Source organism: Thunnus thynnus, chromosome 17 (assembly GCF_963924715.1).
Source record: "Thunnus thynnus chromosome 17, fThuThy2.1, whole genome shotgun sequence".
In the NCBI taxonomy this organism is placed as follows: Eukaryota; Metazoa; Chordata; class Actinopteri; order Scombriformes; family Scombridae; genus Thunnus; species Thunnus thynnus.
Window position 1 is genome coordinate 6,090,670 of NC_089533.1, and position 19,266 is coordinate 6,109,935.

The 19,266-nt window shown below is 40.1% G+C and overlaps 2 protein-coding genes across 2 annotated transcripts; one reads left to right on the forward strand and one right to left on the reverse strand.

Annotated features, from left to right (window-relative positions):
- Positions 1-1,724: 1,724 nt before the first annotated feature.
- On the reverse strand, positions 1,725-10,869 carry ppp1caa (protein phosphatase 1, catalytic subunit, alpha isozyme a). The gene is made up of 8 exons (XM_067616141.1): positions 10,710-10,869; positions 10,376-10,488; positions 4,981-5,112; positions 4,474-4,704; positions 4,267-4,371; positions 3,947-4,170; positions 2,975-3,109; positions 1,725-2,878 (listed from the first exon to the last, which is right to left on the reverse strand). Exons 2-8 carry the CDS (start codon positions 10,428-10,430, stop codon positions 2,762-2,764), a joined length of 999 nt encoding a protein of 332 aa, XP_067472242.1. The 5' UTR covers positions 10,431-10,488; positions 10,710-10,869; the 3' UTR covers positions 1,725-2,761.
- A 3,576-nt stretch (positions 10,870-14,445) lies between these two features.
- Positions 14,446-19,255, forward strand: cldni (claudin i). The gene is made up of 3 exons (XM_067571469.1): positions 14,446-14,705; positions 16,137-16,269; positions 18,075-19,255. Exons 2-3 carry the CDS (start codon positions 16,138-16,140, stop codon positions 18,576-18,578), a joined length of 636 nt encoding a protein of 211 aa, XP_067427570.1. The 5' UTR covers positions 14,446-14,705; position 16,137; the 3' UTR covers positions 18,579-19,255.
- Positions 19,256-19,266: the final 11 nt, after the last annotated feature.

The following is a 19,266-nucleotide window of genomic DNA, read 5'->3' on the forward strand; positions in this document are numbered from 1 at the left end:
GTTGGAAAAACTCTTGCTGCAAAAATGGAAAGAATTCGGGACAATGTGAAGCGTCTGACTTCTTGAAGCTTCCCCACTTTCTGCTTTTTTTTTTTTTTTTTTTTTTTTTTTAAATACCTGCTCATGCACTGCAGTCAACCTGACCAGTATGTTTACTGGCTCTGCAATCTGGTGCGCTGCGGTGCCATGTGTTCATACTTGGACAGAAGGGGAGCACAGACAGCAGACAGCAGACAAACAAAACCAGACACACCAGTTGTGTATTATTGGAAAAACTAACATAAAATAAAAGTGTTATTTGGTTATTAGAAATGGGCAGTGAGACACCCTGAAATACTGTAGAGAGAGAGAAAGATTTTAACCAGTTACAGCAGCCTGTGCTGAACTGGCTGCTTATACTGGGAGAGGGGGGGGGGGGAACCCTGTACGCCAGCTGGACTTTTAATGCACAGTAGATTGTGATATTAAGTGGTAAAAAGAGAACTTTTTTTTTTTTAAAAAGCACACATCTGAATTCAACTGTTTAAGGGTTCACAGTTGTCACAGGATACATATTGATAATCTTCCAATATTGAAAGTTATTTAATTCTATGGCTCTTAAATGTTTGTTTTTTTTTGTTGTTTTTCAACCTGCTGAAAGAAAAATACAACATACTTTAGAGCAGATGATTGCAGTCACAAGCAATGCAAGTACTTCCATATTCTCACTAATATTTGTTTTTTTTTTTTTTGGAATAACACAACCTAAGAAGCGTATAAAATTACTTATTTAATTGCTATACAGCTGGAGCTGTTCACTGGGAACCACAACTTCTTTTTAAGCTAAATCCACTGGGAATCTGCCAAACACACACACACACACACATACACATATATTCATAATGTTTGTTTTTCAAATGATTTTGTGCTCAAATTCTCCATCAGGTTTAAAAGGACTTTCTACTATTGTGTCATAAAATGGATAAATCATTGTTTTGTTTTGTTTTTTTTAAAGTACGGCTGCCTTGTTCCCAGTCATAGCTTGCACGCAACCCTCATTAGGTGTGGGTTTACATTTAAATACGCCCACTCTTTGTTTATATCACAGACTGCAGTGAAGTGGTCTTGAGTAGAGAGCTTCTGAGCGGGAAAAGGTCAGAGCAGTGATTCATTGTCGCACCTCACTTTCAGTTTTTTTTTTTTTTTGTCTTTTGATCAGAAGAAAATATATAACAAACCTTCAGGCTACTTTTCTCCACAGTAGGTGTCCTGCATGTGTGGTGCAGATTAAATGCCAGATAAATTGTGGCACCTGCAGACGGTGATGTTATATTATATATTATATATTATATTTTATTATGTGGGGATTGTGTTTAGCTTTCAGATCTGCAACATTAGTGAGGTAACAAGCAAGAGAAGCTGCTCACGTCCTGCTAAACTTATCCAATATAACATTTGGTATTAAAGAGAGTCTGAAAGATCTGTTTTTGTGATTAAAAACAGGAAACTTCTGGTCCTTAAACCAGCTTTGGTCACTTATGAATTATCTCTGACTAGTTCACTCTCTTGTTTAAACTAACAGCGGGCCGTTATTACAAGTTTCTGTGAGTCTCATTCATCATCTGTTCGAAGCCGCTGCGTTGTTAGTTCAAGGTCAGAGCGCTAACGGACGAGAGCAGCAGCTAACGATAAAAAACATGACAATGCGATGGCGAACACAAAGTGATCAGCAATGGTGGCAAAAGTCAAATAAATGGTTATTTTTTATTCATCTTCAACTTTCAGTGAACTAAAAACAAACAAAAAAAAATAAAACAAGAAAGAAAAAGGAAGAAATAAAATAAAATAAAATCAAAGCATGTCTGTTTCATGTATCTACAGAAAAAAAAAAAAAAAAAAAACTATTTCACATCCACGACTGCGTTCTCAAGTCATTGGTTTTCAAAAGGAAAAAAAAAAAAATTAAAAGAAAAATAAAATGTTATCTCATTGTGAATTTCACTTAACGATTCACCTGCACATACAATATATCCACCAGTGCACCCAGTGTGTGGTATGTGCCGTTACCATTTGAGCGTGCAACTTGTTCCCAAACCCCCCCACTGCCCACCTCCCCCCCCCCCACCACCACCACCACCACACCACACAGACATACACAGACCTCTGAAACAGGATGTACAAAAGCTTGTGTTTAGCATTTAAACAGTGCAGGGCCTCAACATAAACAGCTAAGGCTCCTTTTCTCTCTCTCTCTTGCTCTTCCCCTCCTCCTCCTCCTCCTTCTCTTCCTTCTCTTCCTCTTCCCCTTCCCCCCCCCCCCCCCCCCCCCTGCAACCAGGTTTGAGTTTACATCACGGATGGGCAGAACCCATCTCTACAAATGACAGGAAAAAACAGAACAGAGGGTACAAGAGGAAGAAAAGAAAAACAAAACAAAAACACAAATACAGAATACAGCGACTGCCCTCTGTGTCATTCTCACTTTATACACACACTCGCACGAAAAAAATGTTGCAGGCAAACAGCCGAACAAACAAACAAACAAACAAAACGGTTAAAAATAGTTTTAGAGAGAGAGAGAGAGAAAAAAATAAAACATGATTTGAACCCTGGACACTTGTTTGCTTTGTTGCCGTTTTGGTGACGAGGGAGAAACAAGTTTGGGAGGTAGAGGAAAAAAAAAAAAAAAAGAAAGAGCGTTGTGGGCCGACGGGGAGGGAGGGAGGGGGGGGTGGCAGGTTGTGGGAGGGGTGGGTGAGGGGGGGGGGGACCCGAGTGGGTGTTATTTCTTGGCCTTGGCGGACTTGGCTGAATTTCGTGGCGGAGTGACCGGTCTTCCAGATCCCATTCCTCCCCCTCCGCCGTAAGGATACAATTTCTTATCTGCTGGCTTCAGAATCTGTGAGAAAGACGATGAAGACACATTAAACTCAGTATTTATACACTATAATTCTTTTAGTGATCCATACTGTAAACAAATCTGTATTTTACACACCTGGAAGGAGCACATGAGTGTCTCATCCACGCTCATCATGGCACCGGCGTTGTCGAACTCTCCGCAGTAGTTTGGAGCCGAGAACAGAGTGACAAGTTGCCTCTTTGCGAAAAACTCATAACCGTCTTCTACCACCTGAACGCAGAGATGAAGAGCGTCAATAATACAGACGAGAAGACAGAAGAACAGACAGCTGATGACTCGCTTGGTTTCACTGGTTGAAAGAAGCTACACTTGAATGCACTGTGCTGCTGACTGTTTGATCTTTTCTCTCTTTGGAGATTTACATGTTTTTATCATTTTTTTAAATATATATCTTTATCCTTTCTGTTGTTGTTGCACTGCTGTAGGCTGGGACTATTGGTTATTTGTGTATGCAAGTATAAAAGAAAATGACAAACTAAACCTTGAATCTTGGTTCAGATTTTCAGGTTCTTTAACTAAACAAGAGTGATTTATTTTCAGCAGGACTTGAGTATTATCTCAAGTAATCATTTAGTCTATGAAATGTTAAACAAATGTCATTCACGATTCCCTAGAGGCCTTAGGGACGTCTTTAATTTGCTTGTTTTGTCTAACTAACAGTAAAAAACCTTAAGATATTCAAATCCCTGTCATATATGACAAGAACAACAGAAAATTGTCACATATGAGAAGCTGGAACCAGAAAATATTTAGCAAATTTGCCTGAAAAATGACTGAAACAATAAATACTAGCCAATTATTTTTTTGTCAATCAACTAATCAACTAATTGCTGCAGCTCTAATATTCAGAACCACTAAATGTCAGTAATCACCTGGCATTTTTATTTATAGTGAAATGAATCTAAAATGTTTCATAAGAGTTTGAAATTGTTAAACTGCTGCAACAACTATTGCTTTCATGAAATATTCAAAAAGGACAAATGCATGACCCGAAGCTCCGGTTAGCAGGAGCACGAGGCCTCCTGGCTTTTCATCTGTACACATTACCTGATGTGCCCTGCATATTAGGTCCATGTCGTGTTTGTGCAAAAATTTGGCCACCACGTCCGCCCCGAATGTGAAGGAGACACCGCGGTCGTTTTCCCCCCAGCCCAGGACGTCTTTATCTGGATCAGCCCACAGCAGGTCGCACAACAAACCCTGGTCAGGCACGTCTGTGGGTCGCATTACTCTACGGATCTGCTCCATAGACTGAAGATCAGGAGAGAGGCCTGGAGAGAGAGAGAGAGAGAGAGAGAGAGCATCTTAGCTTGGTTTCTCATCATTTAATGCGGGTATAATTAACGGCTTATATTAACAAAGCCTACCTCCGTGACAGCAGAAGATTTTCTCATCTACGATGGCAGCCACAGGTAAACAATTGAAGCAGTCTGTGAAGGTCTTCCACAGCTTAATGTTATACCGTCGCTTACCTACCAACAAGAAAAAAAAAAAAAGAGATGAGTGTTTAGAGAAACAGTCTACAATAGAAATGGAGTTTTTTTTGTTTGTTTACAGCTTTTCTCTGCACTTACACTCATCATAAAAGCCGTAGATTCGATTTATAGAAGCGCATTCATGGTTGCCGCGCAGCAGGAAAAAGTTCTCTGGATATTTGATCTTGTAGGCTAGAAGCAGGCAGATAGTCTCCAGCGACTGCTTCCCTCTGTCGACGTAGTCACCCAGGAACAGGTAGTTGCTTTCCGGGGGGAAGCCTCCATATTCAAAGAGCCGGAGCAGATCATAGTACTGACCATGGACATCTCCTGCAGGGGGCGGCAGAGACGTGCAGTTTAAACATCATGCTTTCACTGCTGGCTGGGTGTAGCCTGCCTTTGCGTGCAGAGGCAACACTTAGGGACTGTTACAACTGGCAATTACAGATGAGCAGACTGTTTAGTAAATCATGCGCAAAACCACAAGTAATGACCTTCTTATCGAGCATCAGAGTCAGTCTACAGTCTAACAGTTTTGATGATGTTTCAGATGTGCATCAGTGAAACTTACTGACCCCCTTTTTTTTTTTATCTGTTCAAACTCACCGCAGATTTTGAGGGGAGCCTCTAACTCGAGCAGGATCGGCTGGCTCAGGAAGATTTCACGAGACTTGAGGCAAAGGCCGCGGATCTCGCCTTCTGTCAGCTGGACGTTCTTCCCTGGCCGAGAGCCCTTAACTGGAAAGAAAGAGAGAGAGAGAGAAAAAAAAAACATCAACACGGGAGATAAAGACGTTTAATGGGAGATAAAACAACTCAACAAAGACACGCTTGTTCTCAGAACTGTTAAAAAAAAAACTGAATGAAGCACAGCAATGAAACGTGATCCTCTGATTTCGAGCCAGACCACCAGACCGAGGAGTTAACACCTCCCACCAGCCAAATGCTGTCAAATTCTGTTCAGCAGGCCACTTCAGCAGGTAGCCACATCATTTGAATATCGTCTTGTTGAGCTACGAACACAAGATACACTTTTAATCTTTGGCAAAAAAAAAAAAAAAAAAAAAACACAACAAGTTGAGCCTCTGCAGTTTGCATAGAGATGCAACATCTGACAAAACCTGATCAGTGGAAACTAGTCTGATGTTGTCAGCCTCAAAAAGCAAATCTTTCTGCTCCGGCGGCAGTTCAAACGCAAGCCAGGAGAACGGCGTAAAAAACCCACTCCCCCCCCCCGTTTCCAGCTGATGTAGCTGCAGACGCATAATTAGGACTCTTAATATGCGCTGTTAAGAAGCGAAGAATGGCGAGCTGTGATGACACTGTTTCAAATTAATGCTAAGACCGAGATATAAGTGATAACACAAACTGTATTCATCATGTAGAAATGAAGGTGACTTACTGCTCCGGTTACTTCACTGATGTTATCTCATTGAAGTTTGTCAAGTTTTTCCTTGTCATGAGCTCACACACACACACACACACACGGAGTCACACATAATGATAAAGATATGAACAAATGACCCCACCTATGTGTGTGACATAACTGTTTCAAAACCCCTCATCAGGTCAAAATGTGTGTCGTCACGGCTCTAATGCTAGAAAAGACTCACATTTCAGATCTAAATATTTGCCCCATTGACATGCCAACCATGGGCGTGGACGCTATGCCATGAGACTACATCTCAGTGATTGTGTGCGTGCTGCAGCCTTATGCAAGACCGCTCCTGATGGGGAGTTTGGAATCTGGTTTGTTTGCATCACTGACAGAATCAATCACGCCCCCATTCCTACATGTGCTGCTTGATGCCAGAGCGGCTCCCGACACAAGCTGTACGAGCCTGTTAATGAGGAGCCTCGTTCCCACCCGGCACAGGCTACGGCTACAGTTCATGTGCGTACGTAAAAGCGGAGACAGAACTGCCTCCAACTGTCTCGCTGGCGTTTATTTCATAGCTGGATGTGAGCAGAACATGTTTATGGGATTGATTGTCAGGTTTTCTGCGCCTTTAAACGCCAAACAAAATGATAAATACGCTCCATCCGATCAACAAAATATACCAGCTGAACATTTGTAATCGAGAGCAAACTTGCAGCTTTTAATTCAGTAACTAAAACTGGTTTCTAGTGTACCCTACTTTCTTCACGTGAAATCCTTCCTGACCTCATTAACTAACATATGAAAAAAAACCCTAAACTAATACTACTGGAGCAGCATTCAAAACAAAGGAGGATTCATCCTCTATGTAACTGTGCACCGGACTGCCGTCAATCACAGCGAGCTCAGAAGACACATCTGTGACAGATCAGACAGGTTTCCACTCATTGATGGTCGAGTAGTTTCCATACAGATACAGAGAGCTTGACGTGATGAGCCAGAGCAGGTATTTAAATACAAAACATCGATATTACAATAGAAGCCAAAAACGAAGAAGACTACATTTATCACAATAGACTCGTGGACTCTTGGGATATTAGCGCTGATCCTAATAAATAAGTATCACATCAAATCATTGAGACGAAGGTGGATAAAATCTCACAACTTGACGCAGGTTAACGCTTATAGAGCTGCAAAGATTAGTTGATTAATAGATTAGTTGCCAACTATTAAATTAATCCCAAACTATTTTGATAATCTATTAATTGTTTTGAGTCAATTTTAAGGGGAAAAAAGGTGAAAGTTCTCTGATTCCAGCCTCTCAGATGTGAATATTTCCTGTTTTTTTTTAGTCCTTTAATATCTTTGGGTTGTGGACTGTTGGTCGGGACCAAACAAGACATTTGAGGACGTGGCCTTGTGCTTTAGGAAACAGTGATTGACAGTTTTCACTATCTTGACATTTTATGGACCAAACAACTAATTGCTTAATTGATTGATAATAAAAAATAATCATTAGTTGCAGCCCTTACGTGGCAACTTCCTATTAACTGTGCCAAGATAACGGATCATTGCACAGACATGGAAACGGAGGTGTCCAAGCAACAAGCTGTAACTTGAGGAAATCAGAGATATCCTACACCCCATGTGAACTGTTGTTACACACCTGAAACTTCATTACCGAACATCTCTCAGTCAAACTAATCCAGTTTTAATAGCAACTACAAAAAAAGCATTTGGAGAGAGCAGAAGTCAACAAATTGACGTAAAAAAAAAAAATATATATATAATGGCACTGTCCTCGAGTGACAACTAAAAGCAAGGTCCTAAACAGGGGAAAGTAGGTATAAATACTGCAGTGCTGCTCGTCACTTTAAACCAGGATTACGGGAGGCTAAGCCCTGACAGAGCTTACTCCAAAGTTAGCCACATAGCCAGTGGGAAACAGTGAGCTTATCATGAGGGGTACAGACAAAAAAAGGCTGTGTGCTGATCAGGGGGCAGAAAACAAAGAGCCGGACCAGCGTAACAGAAAAGCCGCCGGGGTGTCGGGAGCGCTGGAATCAACAGTTGGTTTGGTCCAGCACTCCTGACTCAGTGCAGGGTGTTCTGGCTGGGCTCATGTGATGTCACGCTCTTCAGACAGCTATTAGCAACACACACTCCCAGAGTTCACTTAGCTCTAGATCTATGTAGGTAATCCAATTGAATCTGCTCTTGATCCAAACACATTTAATTGGTTTGGTCTCAAAAAAACACAGGCAGCAAGCAGGAGGGTTACCTTGTTTTCCACACTGGGAGACCGAGCCGGTGTGGAATAATTTATCAATCTTTTGATGCGGCGCTGCGGAGGGGGGCAGTTACACTTGAGTCTACTGTAGTGGATCATCACAATAGCACTGTTAAGCAGTGAGTGGTTATTCCCAGCAACAAAACCACGAATACACACCAAAAAAAAGGTCAAGTGAGTTACATAAGAGGATATAAATACTGCCACTATCAGGCTTGTTTGTCTTCTCCTGCGTTTGGCAGACAACCTTATCACGGCCCAAGTATAACAATCCATGTACAAAACACTCCCGCAGCCGTCAGGGTCCACAGTCAAAGTCAAACTCCGGGCGCTATGACTGCACTTTTGCATATTTGTGAATAATCCCAATCACATCCAACGGCTCAACTTAGGCCGATCGAGCGGGACCTATATTTAAGAAGGTAAACAAACAGAGGGCTAAGGTCAAATTCATTAACAGCACTCACAGAGGAAATTCTCTCTGTGCCCAACATTCCACGTTTAATGAGCAACATATCTTCTGATAATGTGACTAAAAGCACATGTTATCAGTTACGACTTACAGGAGCCATACGGGCAACCGACTACTGTACATGATGTTCCTCCTGTGAAACATAGGCAGACAACAACTGCTTCTATACCGGCAGCTCCACGGGGGGAAAAAAAACACATAGGTGTACGTGTGAAGCAAGCATAATTACCGCGCACGGTGCACCTGGCCTGCAAGGACAACTGCAGAGGTCACAACCTTATTTTCTTGTGCTCTTTAGATGAACTGTACAGTCGATTCTGAAGAGATTTATGCGCCTGTTTGATGTCCTCAGGGCTCCTGTTACACAATCATCATGTGGATGTGCAGATAAAACGGCACTGTTTTTCCCGCATACACACACACACACAGCTGCAACCATAACAAATCTGTCTCCACACACTGTGTACAGTGAGCTTTCAGACATTTCAAATCTACTACTTAGGAATGGTTTGTGTCACACTTGTAGGGTCAGTACAGATTACCGGTCCTCACATACTGGAGCTGCCTAATGTCAGGTTTCTTGTTTTTTTATGCAAAGCCACAGTCACAACATAAAAACGACTATCCTAACTAACTTGGGCTGCAACTAATGATTATTTTCATTATTGATTAATCTGTCAACTGTTTTCTCAATTAATCAGTTAGTTCTTTGGGCCAGAAATTGTCAGAAAATGGTGAAAAATGTTTCCCAAAGAACAAAGTGATGGCCTCAAATGTCTTTTTAGTCCCGACCAACAGTTCACAAGCCAAATATATTCACTTTACTATCGCAGCAGACTAAAGAGACCAGAAAATATCCACATATAAGAATTATAGAGAACATATGAAATATAAATATAGGAATTTGGATTTTTTGCCTCAAAACAATCAAACCGATCATCAAAATAGTTGGCAATTAATAATTAATCGACTCCTTGTTATGGAAATGTTGTTTTTCACTTGGAGCGGATGAGATAAAAACAACACTGCTGCACTTGTATCTTGTTTCAAACACTGGAGCGGAACAGCAGAGAAGGCCAACCAGCAGCCCCACACAGTATTAAATAGTGAGCATGTGCCAATCAAAGCATCTTTGTTTGCACACCTCATTAACAAGACACTCTAGGGGAAGGTTGTGTCTGCACAATGTAATCAGATCCTTCAAAAACAGTAAGCACAACACAGGACAGTCCGCCCCATGTAACTGAGAAGCTCCAATGGGGAAGGGGCAACAAATAGGGACCGAAAAAACAATGTCTACAAGACTGTTCTTACAATATCAATCAATGCAAATATCAACAAGTAACTACCACTTGTATATAGCAAATGTGCACATAATGTTCAGACTGGATATGGAGCACAAAACGGAAATCTTGGGCCAGTATCACCTCCTCTACGGAAAAAATCTGATGCATGAATCACAAACCATAAACCATAATCCAGTGATGTATGACAAGGTGTAATTTGCATAAAATGTGTGATGTTCCTGCCTTTTTTTTTGCATGCTACTTCACTCTGTAACGTCCCCCATTTCCCCTTGATTCGCAGTAACTGTGTATCTCTAATTAAACAGCTTGTAAATGATCTCCCCGATCAAATAACGTTACTAGCTGGGCAATCTGGGAGAGAGATGCAACCTTTCATCCAAATCCGACCATCGACTCTGGAGCACAGCGATCATTAGTAACGTTAGGCTGCTGTAACATTGACTTTGGTCGACTTACCTGATATATGAGACACACACACATTAAACTACAATCATCAACACATCCTATAATCTAATTTAAGTACATTTCTGCACAGTGGGTTTGGTCCTCCTCACCTTCCAGGAGACGCTGAATTATAGAGTCGATGTTTAATTTGTCCGGCTCCGCCATTTTCTTTATTTTCTGACGTTCTCAGGCAGTCGAGACCTTCGTTTTTTCCGTGTTGCACCTTTAGATTTAAAAGAGCAGTAAGAAAAAGAAACGGAGACTATCAGTTACTCACAGTATATAATTCACATCGTTTTGCCATCGAGTGACTCGCACCGGCTTAATCTAAACAACGTTAACCGACAATCTGTGAGCTAATGCTAGTTAGCGTAGTAGCTACCACCGATCCGCGGCTAGTTAGCTATGTGATATAACTTATAAACAGATTAAACGTCCCCGAACCTTGTCTTCAGTTTAACAACGGTCCTCCCAGGATGAATAATGTGTAAATATGTATCCTCTACGCTCAAGCTTGGCCCCCTTTCCCTTTGGTTTGTCCGGGTCCCTCCACTCTTCCCCCAGGAACTTTAAAAGAGGGCCGTTTCTATCGAAGAGTCTGACGTAGGAAGCCGAATCAAACCGAGCTCCTCACACGTTTCTCGAACGGTGATTGGTCCGTTGCGGAATTTAGAAGCCGAATCTTCGCATCTGATTGGGCGCCTTCTGGGTCCGTCTCACACATAAGCCCCGCCCCCAGCAGTTTACAATAGCATCAATGGATTCAAATGAGAGCTCACAGTGCGCCACCCAGTGTTTATGACTGAAACTGCAGTTTAAAACCTAAAAATACTCTGCTAGTATTTCATCTGACCCACCCACAGGAGGTGGACTGAACTGTGTACAGTCAGATAAAATCCAAATACATTAACTCTGTAATGTAGAGCTTTTTTAATCTCACAGTGGTCAGTTTTAGGACTGTACACACCACCTCTGCAGCTCCATCTCTTGGTCTGTGGCGTAGTTCATACTCCCTTTGTACAATATTTTATTTCAAGTTGTATGTACCATTTCAAAACTATTCCATTCTGTGGTATATAGATTTTAGATTTAGACCACACAGACTGACAGTTTAAAGTCTGATATGATCATTGTTCCTTGATCTCCTCCATTCCCTATACTTTGCTCGTTATGCATATTGTACTCAAATACTGTTAAACACTATGGATACTTGCGTTGTGCATTTATCTAACATGCTGATTGCACCACACTTAATCAGAATCAGATTTGCATATATGATTAGTTGATGTATTGGTAATGCATGTTTATTGCACAGGGATTGTTTACTGTCTGATTACAGCGTGTGGAAAGAAACTATTATATAAATATATATAAAGTAAACAAAATATTTGTGTATTATCATATAATATTTTAGAAGTATTTGCAATTGTTTTACTATGTTTTTTGTTATCTCTTTAATCTTAATTTTCTATATTATTACTGCACTAAAACAAGTTCCTTGTACAAATGTGCCTGGGTGAATTAAGTCAGATTCTGATTTTATTACGACTCAAAATGGGCTTGATTCAAATCTATAATACATTTTTAAAGGCCAAAGTTATATTTCTAACTGTAAACACTGTGTTAGAACGGCTGATTACAATTACTCACCTAACTAATTATGAATGTGGTCCCAATATTACGATTGTAATGAGTGAGCTCTTGTAGATGTTGCCCCATCTGATAATCACTGAATGAGAACAGGTGACACTAACAGTCCCTTCAAAAGGAGCCATGTGGGGTTAGGAGGGAGGTTTTGCCTCACATTTTCTTGACCTCGGTATTGCTGTTGAGGGTGATGAACATCAGATTAAGATATCCGCCTTACCTGTTTGCCTTGTGCATGTTTTAAGTATTTCCTTGGCATTTTTGCAGGCACTGTTTGCAGTCAGACTGGAGCTAGCTGGAGGTAGCATAGCTTTATATGAAGAGACCAGAATACCTGTGTGTGTGTGTGTGTGTGTGTGTGTGTGTGTGTGTGTGTGTGTGTGTGTGTGTGTGTGTGTGTGTGTGTGTGTGTGTACCAGATGTCCACACCAGGGCTGGCTGTTGATCACTGTAACTTGCAGCTCTAAGGTATGCCTTCTTCTGATGTTCCTAGTCATATGTGGGTAATAATGTACACCTCTCATAATAGGAACGAGGAGCATGGTGTTGGCTTCCTGTATGACCTAATTTGCTGTACTTGGTGAAGGTAATGTAGTAAAGTCACCTAGTTGGTGTCTCCTCAAATATAACTGCTGTTTTTGTCTTTTGTGGGTTTTTTTACCTAATTTCCTTATCTTTTTGGTATCTTCCCTTCTAGTAGTTTGTATTTGATTTTGGTAAATTCTTGTTTGAACGATTTGCCTTACTGGCCTCCTTATTTTGGGTTATTGTTGATATACTTCTGCTTATTTTTGCTCACTCCCAACCTCCTTTGGGTTTCTCTGGCACCCTCCCCTGTACTGGTAATCCATTCATGTAGTAACATTTTAAAATTATAACATATTTTGTAATAGAGACAACTCATTTTAACTGGTCTTTATTTCAGCTTTTACTAACTAAAACCATTTTTGACTTTTTAAAATCTAAATAAATTTATTCTATTTTTGGAACGTGAAACTCACGTCTCTGCTCCCTTTCTTTATCAAAGAGCTTGGGCTGCTGTGGCTCAGGAGGTAGCGCAGGTCGTCAACTAATCGGAAGATTGGCAGTTCAATTCCCGGCTCCTCCAGTCCACATGCCGATGTGTCCTTGGTCAAGATACTTAACCCCAAATGTGCCATTAGTGTATGAATGTGTGTGTGAATGGGTAGTTTCCTCTGATGGGCAGGTGGGCAGGTTGGGACCTTGCATGGTAGCCCTTGTACCCATTCAGCGTATGAATGTGATTTGTTGTGTAAAAGCACTTTGAGTGGTCGGAAGACTAGAAAGGTGTTATACAAGTACAGTTTGTTCACCATTTAGCTTGTGTATTCTCTGGGTGAAATTCCCAGAGTGGTGGTTTCTCTATGCAGGGATGCTTTCCTACAGGCCCTGGTTACACATTTAAATACCTTCAACATAGTCAGAAAAAGAGGAAAAAACTACACATTTTTTCTGTAATTCAGCACTGCATAGCTTGTATCATTGGAAACCCTGGGATCTTGACTATAACATAAAGGTTTGAATAGTGCAATTTGGGTTTGTGTTAAACATTTTAATTCTTGCTTTTCTCCACATCTGCCAATTGCACATTATAACAAATATCAGTGTTGAAAATTTTTCATTTGTTTTAAAAGCATTTGTGACATTGCAGCTGTTTTGACATATAAAATAGATCAGAATTCATTGCTCACTTTACAATGACACTGATCAAACCCAAATAGTGAGCTACACTAGCAGAAATAGCTCCTATATGTTGTCAAGAACAGATTTTTTTGTTATTGACTTAAAGTTTAGTTATCTGCTGAAACACAGTAGATACACATGTAAAATTCCTACAACATTAGTGTGTTTGTGTTCATCTCATTGCCCCGAAAGTAATGTTTAGTCATGTAGGGAAAAAAACAACATCTTGCTTTACTTTGTGTGCCTCCTCACCACTGAACCATCTCCCAAACTAAAGATCTAAATTTGTACATACACTATGCAATCCTAAACCAAGCGTGACGCTCTGTCTGCGTGTTTCTTGTGTGTGTGTAAATAGAGGCTACACTTATTTGGCTTCACAACATGCCTCTTCATGTCCTCATTTTCTTCCCATGATCCATGAAACCCTGCTTAAAATATTACGCAAAGTCTCAAATCCCACTCAGTCTCAGTCTGAATCAGACTCCTTATATTCGTCATCACGGTTTCGACAGAGGTAGGTGTAGAGGTGGAAACGGGTGGGTGTTTACACCTGTATACAGATACAGGTGGTTTGACTAAGAGCATGTGAAAAGTGGGATGTTTTCCCAGATGACTCAAGTATTTTCTTCTTTTTTCTGCCAACCAGCACAACTAAAAATGATTCTCCTGTCATCGCCACCATTCAAAAACAGTTTCTACATATGGGTTTTTATCAACATTGATGTAATGCTAAGATATCACAAAAAACTTATTCCTAGAAAGAAATTAAGTTTTACCCATTGAGGCGGATTTTGTCAGAGAGTTTCCATAGCTCCACAGCAGGTCTAAGATCTAAAAAGAGAGGGAAACCTACACATAGGGCAAGTCCAGTCTGGTCTTAAGGGACGTCCCACCTGCGTACTCCCCTTTTCAAGATCAGCCCCACCCTACACCTCACATTCCTTTACAAATACCCCATCTTATCACAGAGTCTCTGCATAACACTCAGCAAACAGCATCTTTAAAACAGGGACGGAAAGAAGAAGCTCAAGAAAATACCTAATTTTTCAATTTTCAACTGCAGCTCAGAGGACACAGAATAAAGAGGTAGGCATCCTTTTTTTTTTTTTTATCCACTTTTCATTCAAATGGACAATCTGAGCTCTGAACAGAGATATGATTCGGCAAAAGCTTGAAATGACACAGGATGAAAGGATTGGTTGAGGATTAGTTGAGTACCTTTTTATGAGCGGCAACGAAAATCATGAAAAAAGTACAAATAAACACAGATGTGAGAGTGGAACAGAAAAAAAGGATATGAAAGGGCTCAGCAGGGTTTTTTTTTCAGAAACCATTCTTATTATCCTGCTTTAGGGAAGGTTTTGATAAGACTTTGCATGCATTGCTTAATTAAAAACAAACAAACACGTATGCTCATTTACACCAAGTTATGTTGAGGATAAAATGACCGAACTTTCAGGAAAAATGAGGATATTAAAAAAGATCTGAGTTTAAATCCGGCGACCCACATCAGATTAGTTTTCAGTGTTTAATCTGCTTTTAAAAGTTTGTGATCTGGGACGGGTCACATATGCTCAAAAGTAAGATATTTTTGTCTCAGTCTAAACCAACGCACCGCTGTTCCAAGTCTGACTGGCTTATTGGCTCTTCTTTGTCATTGCAGTAGATTTAAGGTGGAGGAAATTGGGTTTAGTTGTGATCTGTGCGTATAGGGAAACACAATGAGACATGTTTTTGTTGACTTTAAATGCTATAAAATGTTCTTAAATAGTAAAGAATAATCTGTACGAACAAAAAAACATGAAAAGAAGATTATTGACGTGTCTGTAACACAAAAAATGAACATATGCATGGAAAGAATATAAGCATGCAGCATGTTTCACCTGTTCACACTGAAATTTATTGTTTTTTTTGCTCAAACTGCATCACTTTTCATGCAAGTTACAGTTTCAAACCCTTTCTGGTGGTGTTGGATCTCTTCCCTTCCACCTTGTTTTGCTCAAATGTTGATTGCAGAATCACACAGTAAACCTCAAATAAATACATAACTCAGATTTTCCGAGTAGGAAGGTGTGAGGGAGTGGTTCAGCCAGTCCCGGGTGTAGAGGTGCAGGACAGCAGGGCCTGTCAGGACATGATTTAAAACGTAGCCCGGAGACACATTATCCTGTGAAGGCCTGTCAGAGAGAGCGGGTGTTTGTCTGAGTGCATGTTCAGCTATGCGATAACAGAAAAAAAAAAAAAAACCCACAGATCTACAAAAACACCACAGTAACAACAGATAAATGTCTCTTACAGCACATACTGGATCACTGGAAGATATTCAACAACGCCTCCTCTAACCAGAGGAGGGAAACAGGGAGAAGATTATTTAAACTAGAATTTAAAAAGATTAAAAAGCAGAAGAAAACAAGTTGTGATACCATTGAAGGAATTTACTGAAGCTCAGAAACACCTGTAATTATCTTCCTCATGCCTCTGATTTGTCTCCCTTTCTGTCTATCTTGTCCTCTCCAGAATGGGATCTGTTGGAGTTCAGATTGTCTGCGTGGCCCTCGGGGTCCTCAGCCTGATCGGGGTCATCGTGTGCTGCGTTGTCCCTCGCTGGAAAGTGTCCTCCTTTGTGGGATCCAACATTGTGACTGCACAGGTAATGAAAAACTTCAGCCTCTCGTTATGAATGCTAATTAATGGGAGGAAGGTTTTTAAGGTTTTAAAGGATGAAAAACCCACATTTCATTTCACAGGAAGTGTTTTTAAATGTTTATTTACTTGAATACAAAAACCAAAAGCACAATTACATAAAGCAAGTAGAGCTACACACTCAGGAAACAACAAAAGTGCAAACAAACAAGCGAAACAAAACCAACTAAATTAAATAAACTAAATAATATATAAACATTTACATATGTGCTTTTCATTTTTTTCTACTTGTATTGAAATTTATTACCTCGCACTACAATTCCTGAGTCCACATCTGTTATATTATACATTCAATAAAGACCAACACAAACATCATTTACTAAATTGTACAGATTGATTAAATTAAAATTGTTCCTTTCATCTTGAAACATAAATGTATTCCATATTATTTTCATAATTTTTACCGGTATTTAACTTTATACTTGAAAGTACATTAAACCAAAATTGGAAACACAGGATTTAAACCTGTTTTCACTTCTTTTAATTCATGAACTGACACTAAACAACAATTAAATCTAAGTTTCAATGATTTCTAATGTTGTTAACTTACATTAGTCATGTTTGTAAAAACAGCAGTAAAAATACACAATACTACAGTAGAGTTTCAATTACAATCAGTTAACCAACTAAACAAGTTTATTTTTTATATTATATATTCAAATATATTTTTAAAAAGTTATAATAAAAATGACAGATTTGGCCTCTAAGACTTTACACTGGTCATCAACTGCAGGATGTACAGTTTAGCATTAATTCAATAAAATCCACCAGGAAAGTATCAATATTGTGATATAAAAATACTCAAAATACAAGCGTTGAAAATGTTACTTAAAGGTGCAGTGTGTAGAATTTAGTGGAATGGACTTGGAAGAAACAGAATATAATATTCAGAGGTATGTTTTCATTAGTGTACAATCACCTGAAAATAAGAATCGTTATGTTTTTGTTAGCTTAGAATAAGTCCTTTATATCTACAGAGGGAGCAGGTCCTCTTCCACAGAGGCCGTCATGTTGCATCGCCATGTTTCTACAGTAGCCCAGAATGGACAAACCAATTACTGGCTCTATAGGGGGCCTTTTGCGTTTTTCACAAGTTTCTCCTACATGCTTCGAGGGGGAGGATGAGGGATATTCGGTTGGTTGTAATCTGCAACTTCACCACTAGATGGCACTAAATCCTAAACACTGGTCCTTTAAATAAAAATATGGAAGCGTTATCAGCGAAATGCATTTAAAGTATCACAAATAAAAGTGAGTCTATTATGAATTATATTATTAGATTAGTATTACTGATCTATTAAAGCGTAAGTAGCAGAGATGCAATGATAAGTCGATAAATCAATTAGTCAGTCAACAAAATATTAATTGGCAACTATTTTGATAATCGATTAATCGTTTTAGTCACTTTTTAAAGCAAAAATGCCATAAATTCTCTAGTTTCAGCCTCTCAAATATGAAAATTTGATGCTTTTCTTTGCCATACATGACAGTGAACTGAATATTTTGGATTTTGCACTGTTGATCAGACAAAACAAGACATTTGAAGATGTCAGATTTGACATGTTAATTATAATAATATGAATCGGCAAAGCTGTCAGATGAATGTTGTGCAGTAAAATGTACAATGTGTCCCTCTAAATTCTAGTGCTATAGAAGTATTGCATGAAATGAAAAGACAAAACTGAGTTTAGGTGAAGTACTCGATGTATGAAATGACTGAAACTTTCTTTCTTCCTGTCTGTGTGTGAGTAGAGCAACCAGGAAGGCCTGTGGATGGAGTGTGTGGTGCAGAGTACCGGCCAGCAGCAGTGCAAGAGCTACGACTCCCTGCTGGTGTTGCCCTCTGACCTGCAGGCCGCCCGCGCCATGACCATCATCAGCTGCCTGTTCAGCTGCCTCAGCATCCTCATCCTGTTCTGCGGCGCCGACTTCACCACCTGCATAGAGAACGAAGACGCCAAGCCCAAGATCAGCCTGGTGGCCGGGGTGGGCATGCTGCTGGCCGGCCTCCTGGTGATCATCCCCGTCAGCTGGTCCGCCCACATCGTCGTGCGAGACTTCAACAACCCCTTGGTGGCCACTTCCCTGAAGAGGGAACTGGGAGCGTGTATCTTTGTGGGTTGGGGAGCTGGCGTGCTGCTCCTTCTGGCTGGAGGTCTGCTGTGCTGCTTCAGCAGGCCAAATTCTGGCAGCTCAGGAGGAACCGCCAAGTACTACAGCAACAGCGCCTCCGCCCCTAACAAAAACTACGTGTAGAGCCTATATGAAGGGGACTGGTGTGTGAGAGAAAGGAGGGGAGGGTGATTTAGTAGTAGTAGATGACATCAAGGGTTACTTTGAATGAAATAGAAGAAAGTTTCTGTAAATACTGAACCAGTTTTTTTTCTTTCATATTCATTTCAGGTGCTGGGTTATGCATAAGCTACTGTATGTGAAAGTCAATGTAAAACAAATGGTACACAGGCTGTAAATTAGGCTATAAATCAAACTCTTTTGTAATAAGAATGTTTTATTTGGGCAGGTTTTTTGCTTTGACATATACACGATATCCTTGATATCCAAGATTATGAAAATGTGAAAAGCATATTTGTCTAGAGATATTAATCTGATCATCTAAACCCTAAACTAAGAATTTCAAGGTAAAACAAATGCACTAGTGGGTCATATTTGACATATAGTTCGGATCAACCATTCTGCCTAAATTCTGTGTTTTCCAACTTGTTTATTTCTCGCCCGCAGTCATAAAAAGCTGCCAGAATAACGTTTAACCACCTCAGTCGGCCTCAGGGAGCATCTGTGTGCACTTGTTTCTCTGAATGTTCTCAAAACGTCCACGTCACATTTCATGAACATTTTATATAACGTTTGTTGTTTTTGTTTCTCATTTTGTATAATAATGAGTATAAGCCATTAAAACTTGGTGTAATTCAAAACATATGTGTGT

What these genes read in the sequence shown, in the direction of transcription:
- ppp1caa (XM_067616141.1), bottom strand. Translation starts at nt 10,430, where the DNA reads ATGGCGGAGCCGGACAAATTAAACATCGACTCTATAATTCAGCGTCTC. An exon ending in TAATATGCAGGGCACATCAG is followed by an intron (nt 3,110 to 3,946) that starts GTAATGTGTACA and finishes CTCTGCGTTCAG; the next exon opens with GTGGTAGAAGACGGTTATGA. An exon ending in CACTCATGTGCTCCTTCCAG is followed by an intron (nt 2,879 to 2,974) that starts GTGTGTAAAATA and finishes TCTTTCTCACAG; the next exon opens with ATTCTGAAGCCAGCAGATAA.
- cldni (XM_067571469.1), top strand. Translation starts at nt 16,138, where the DNA reads ATGGGATCTGTTGGAGTTCAGATTGTCTGCGTGGCCCTCGGGGTCCTC. An exon ending in CCAACATTGTGACTGCACAG is followed by an intron (nt 16,270 to 18,074) that starts GTAATGAAAAAC and finishes GTGTGTGAGTAG; the next exon opens with AGCAACCAGGAAGGCCTGTG.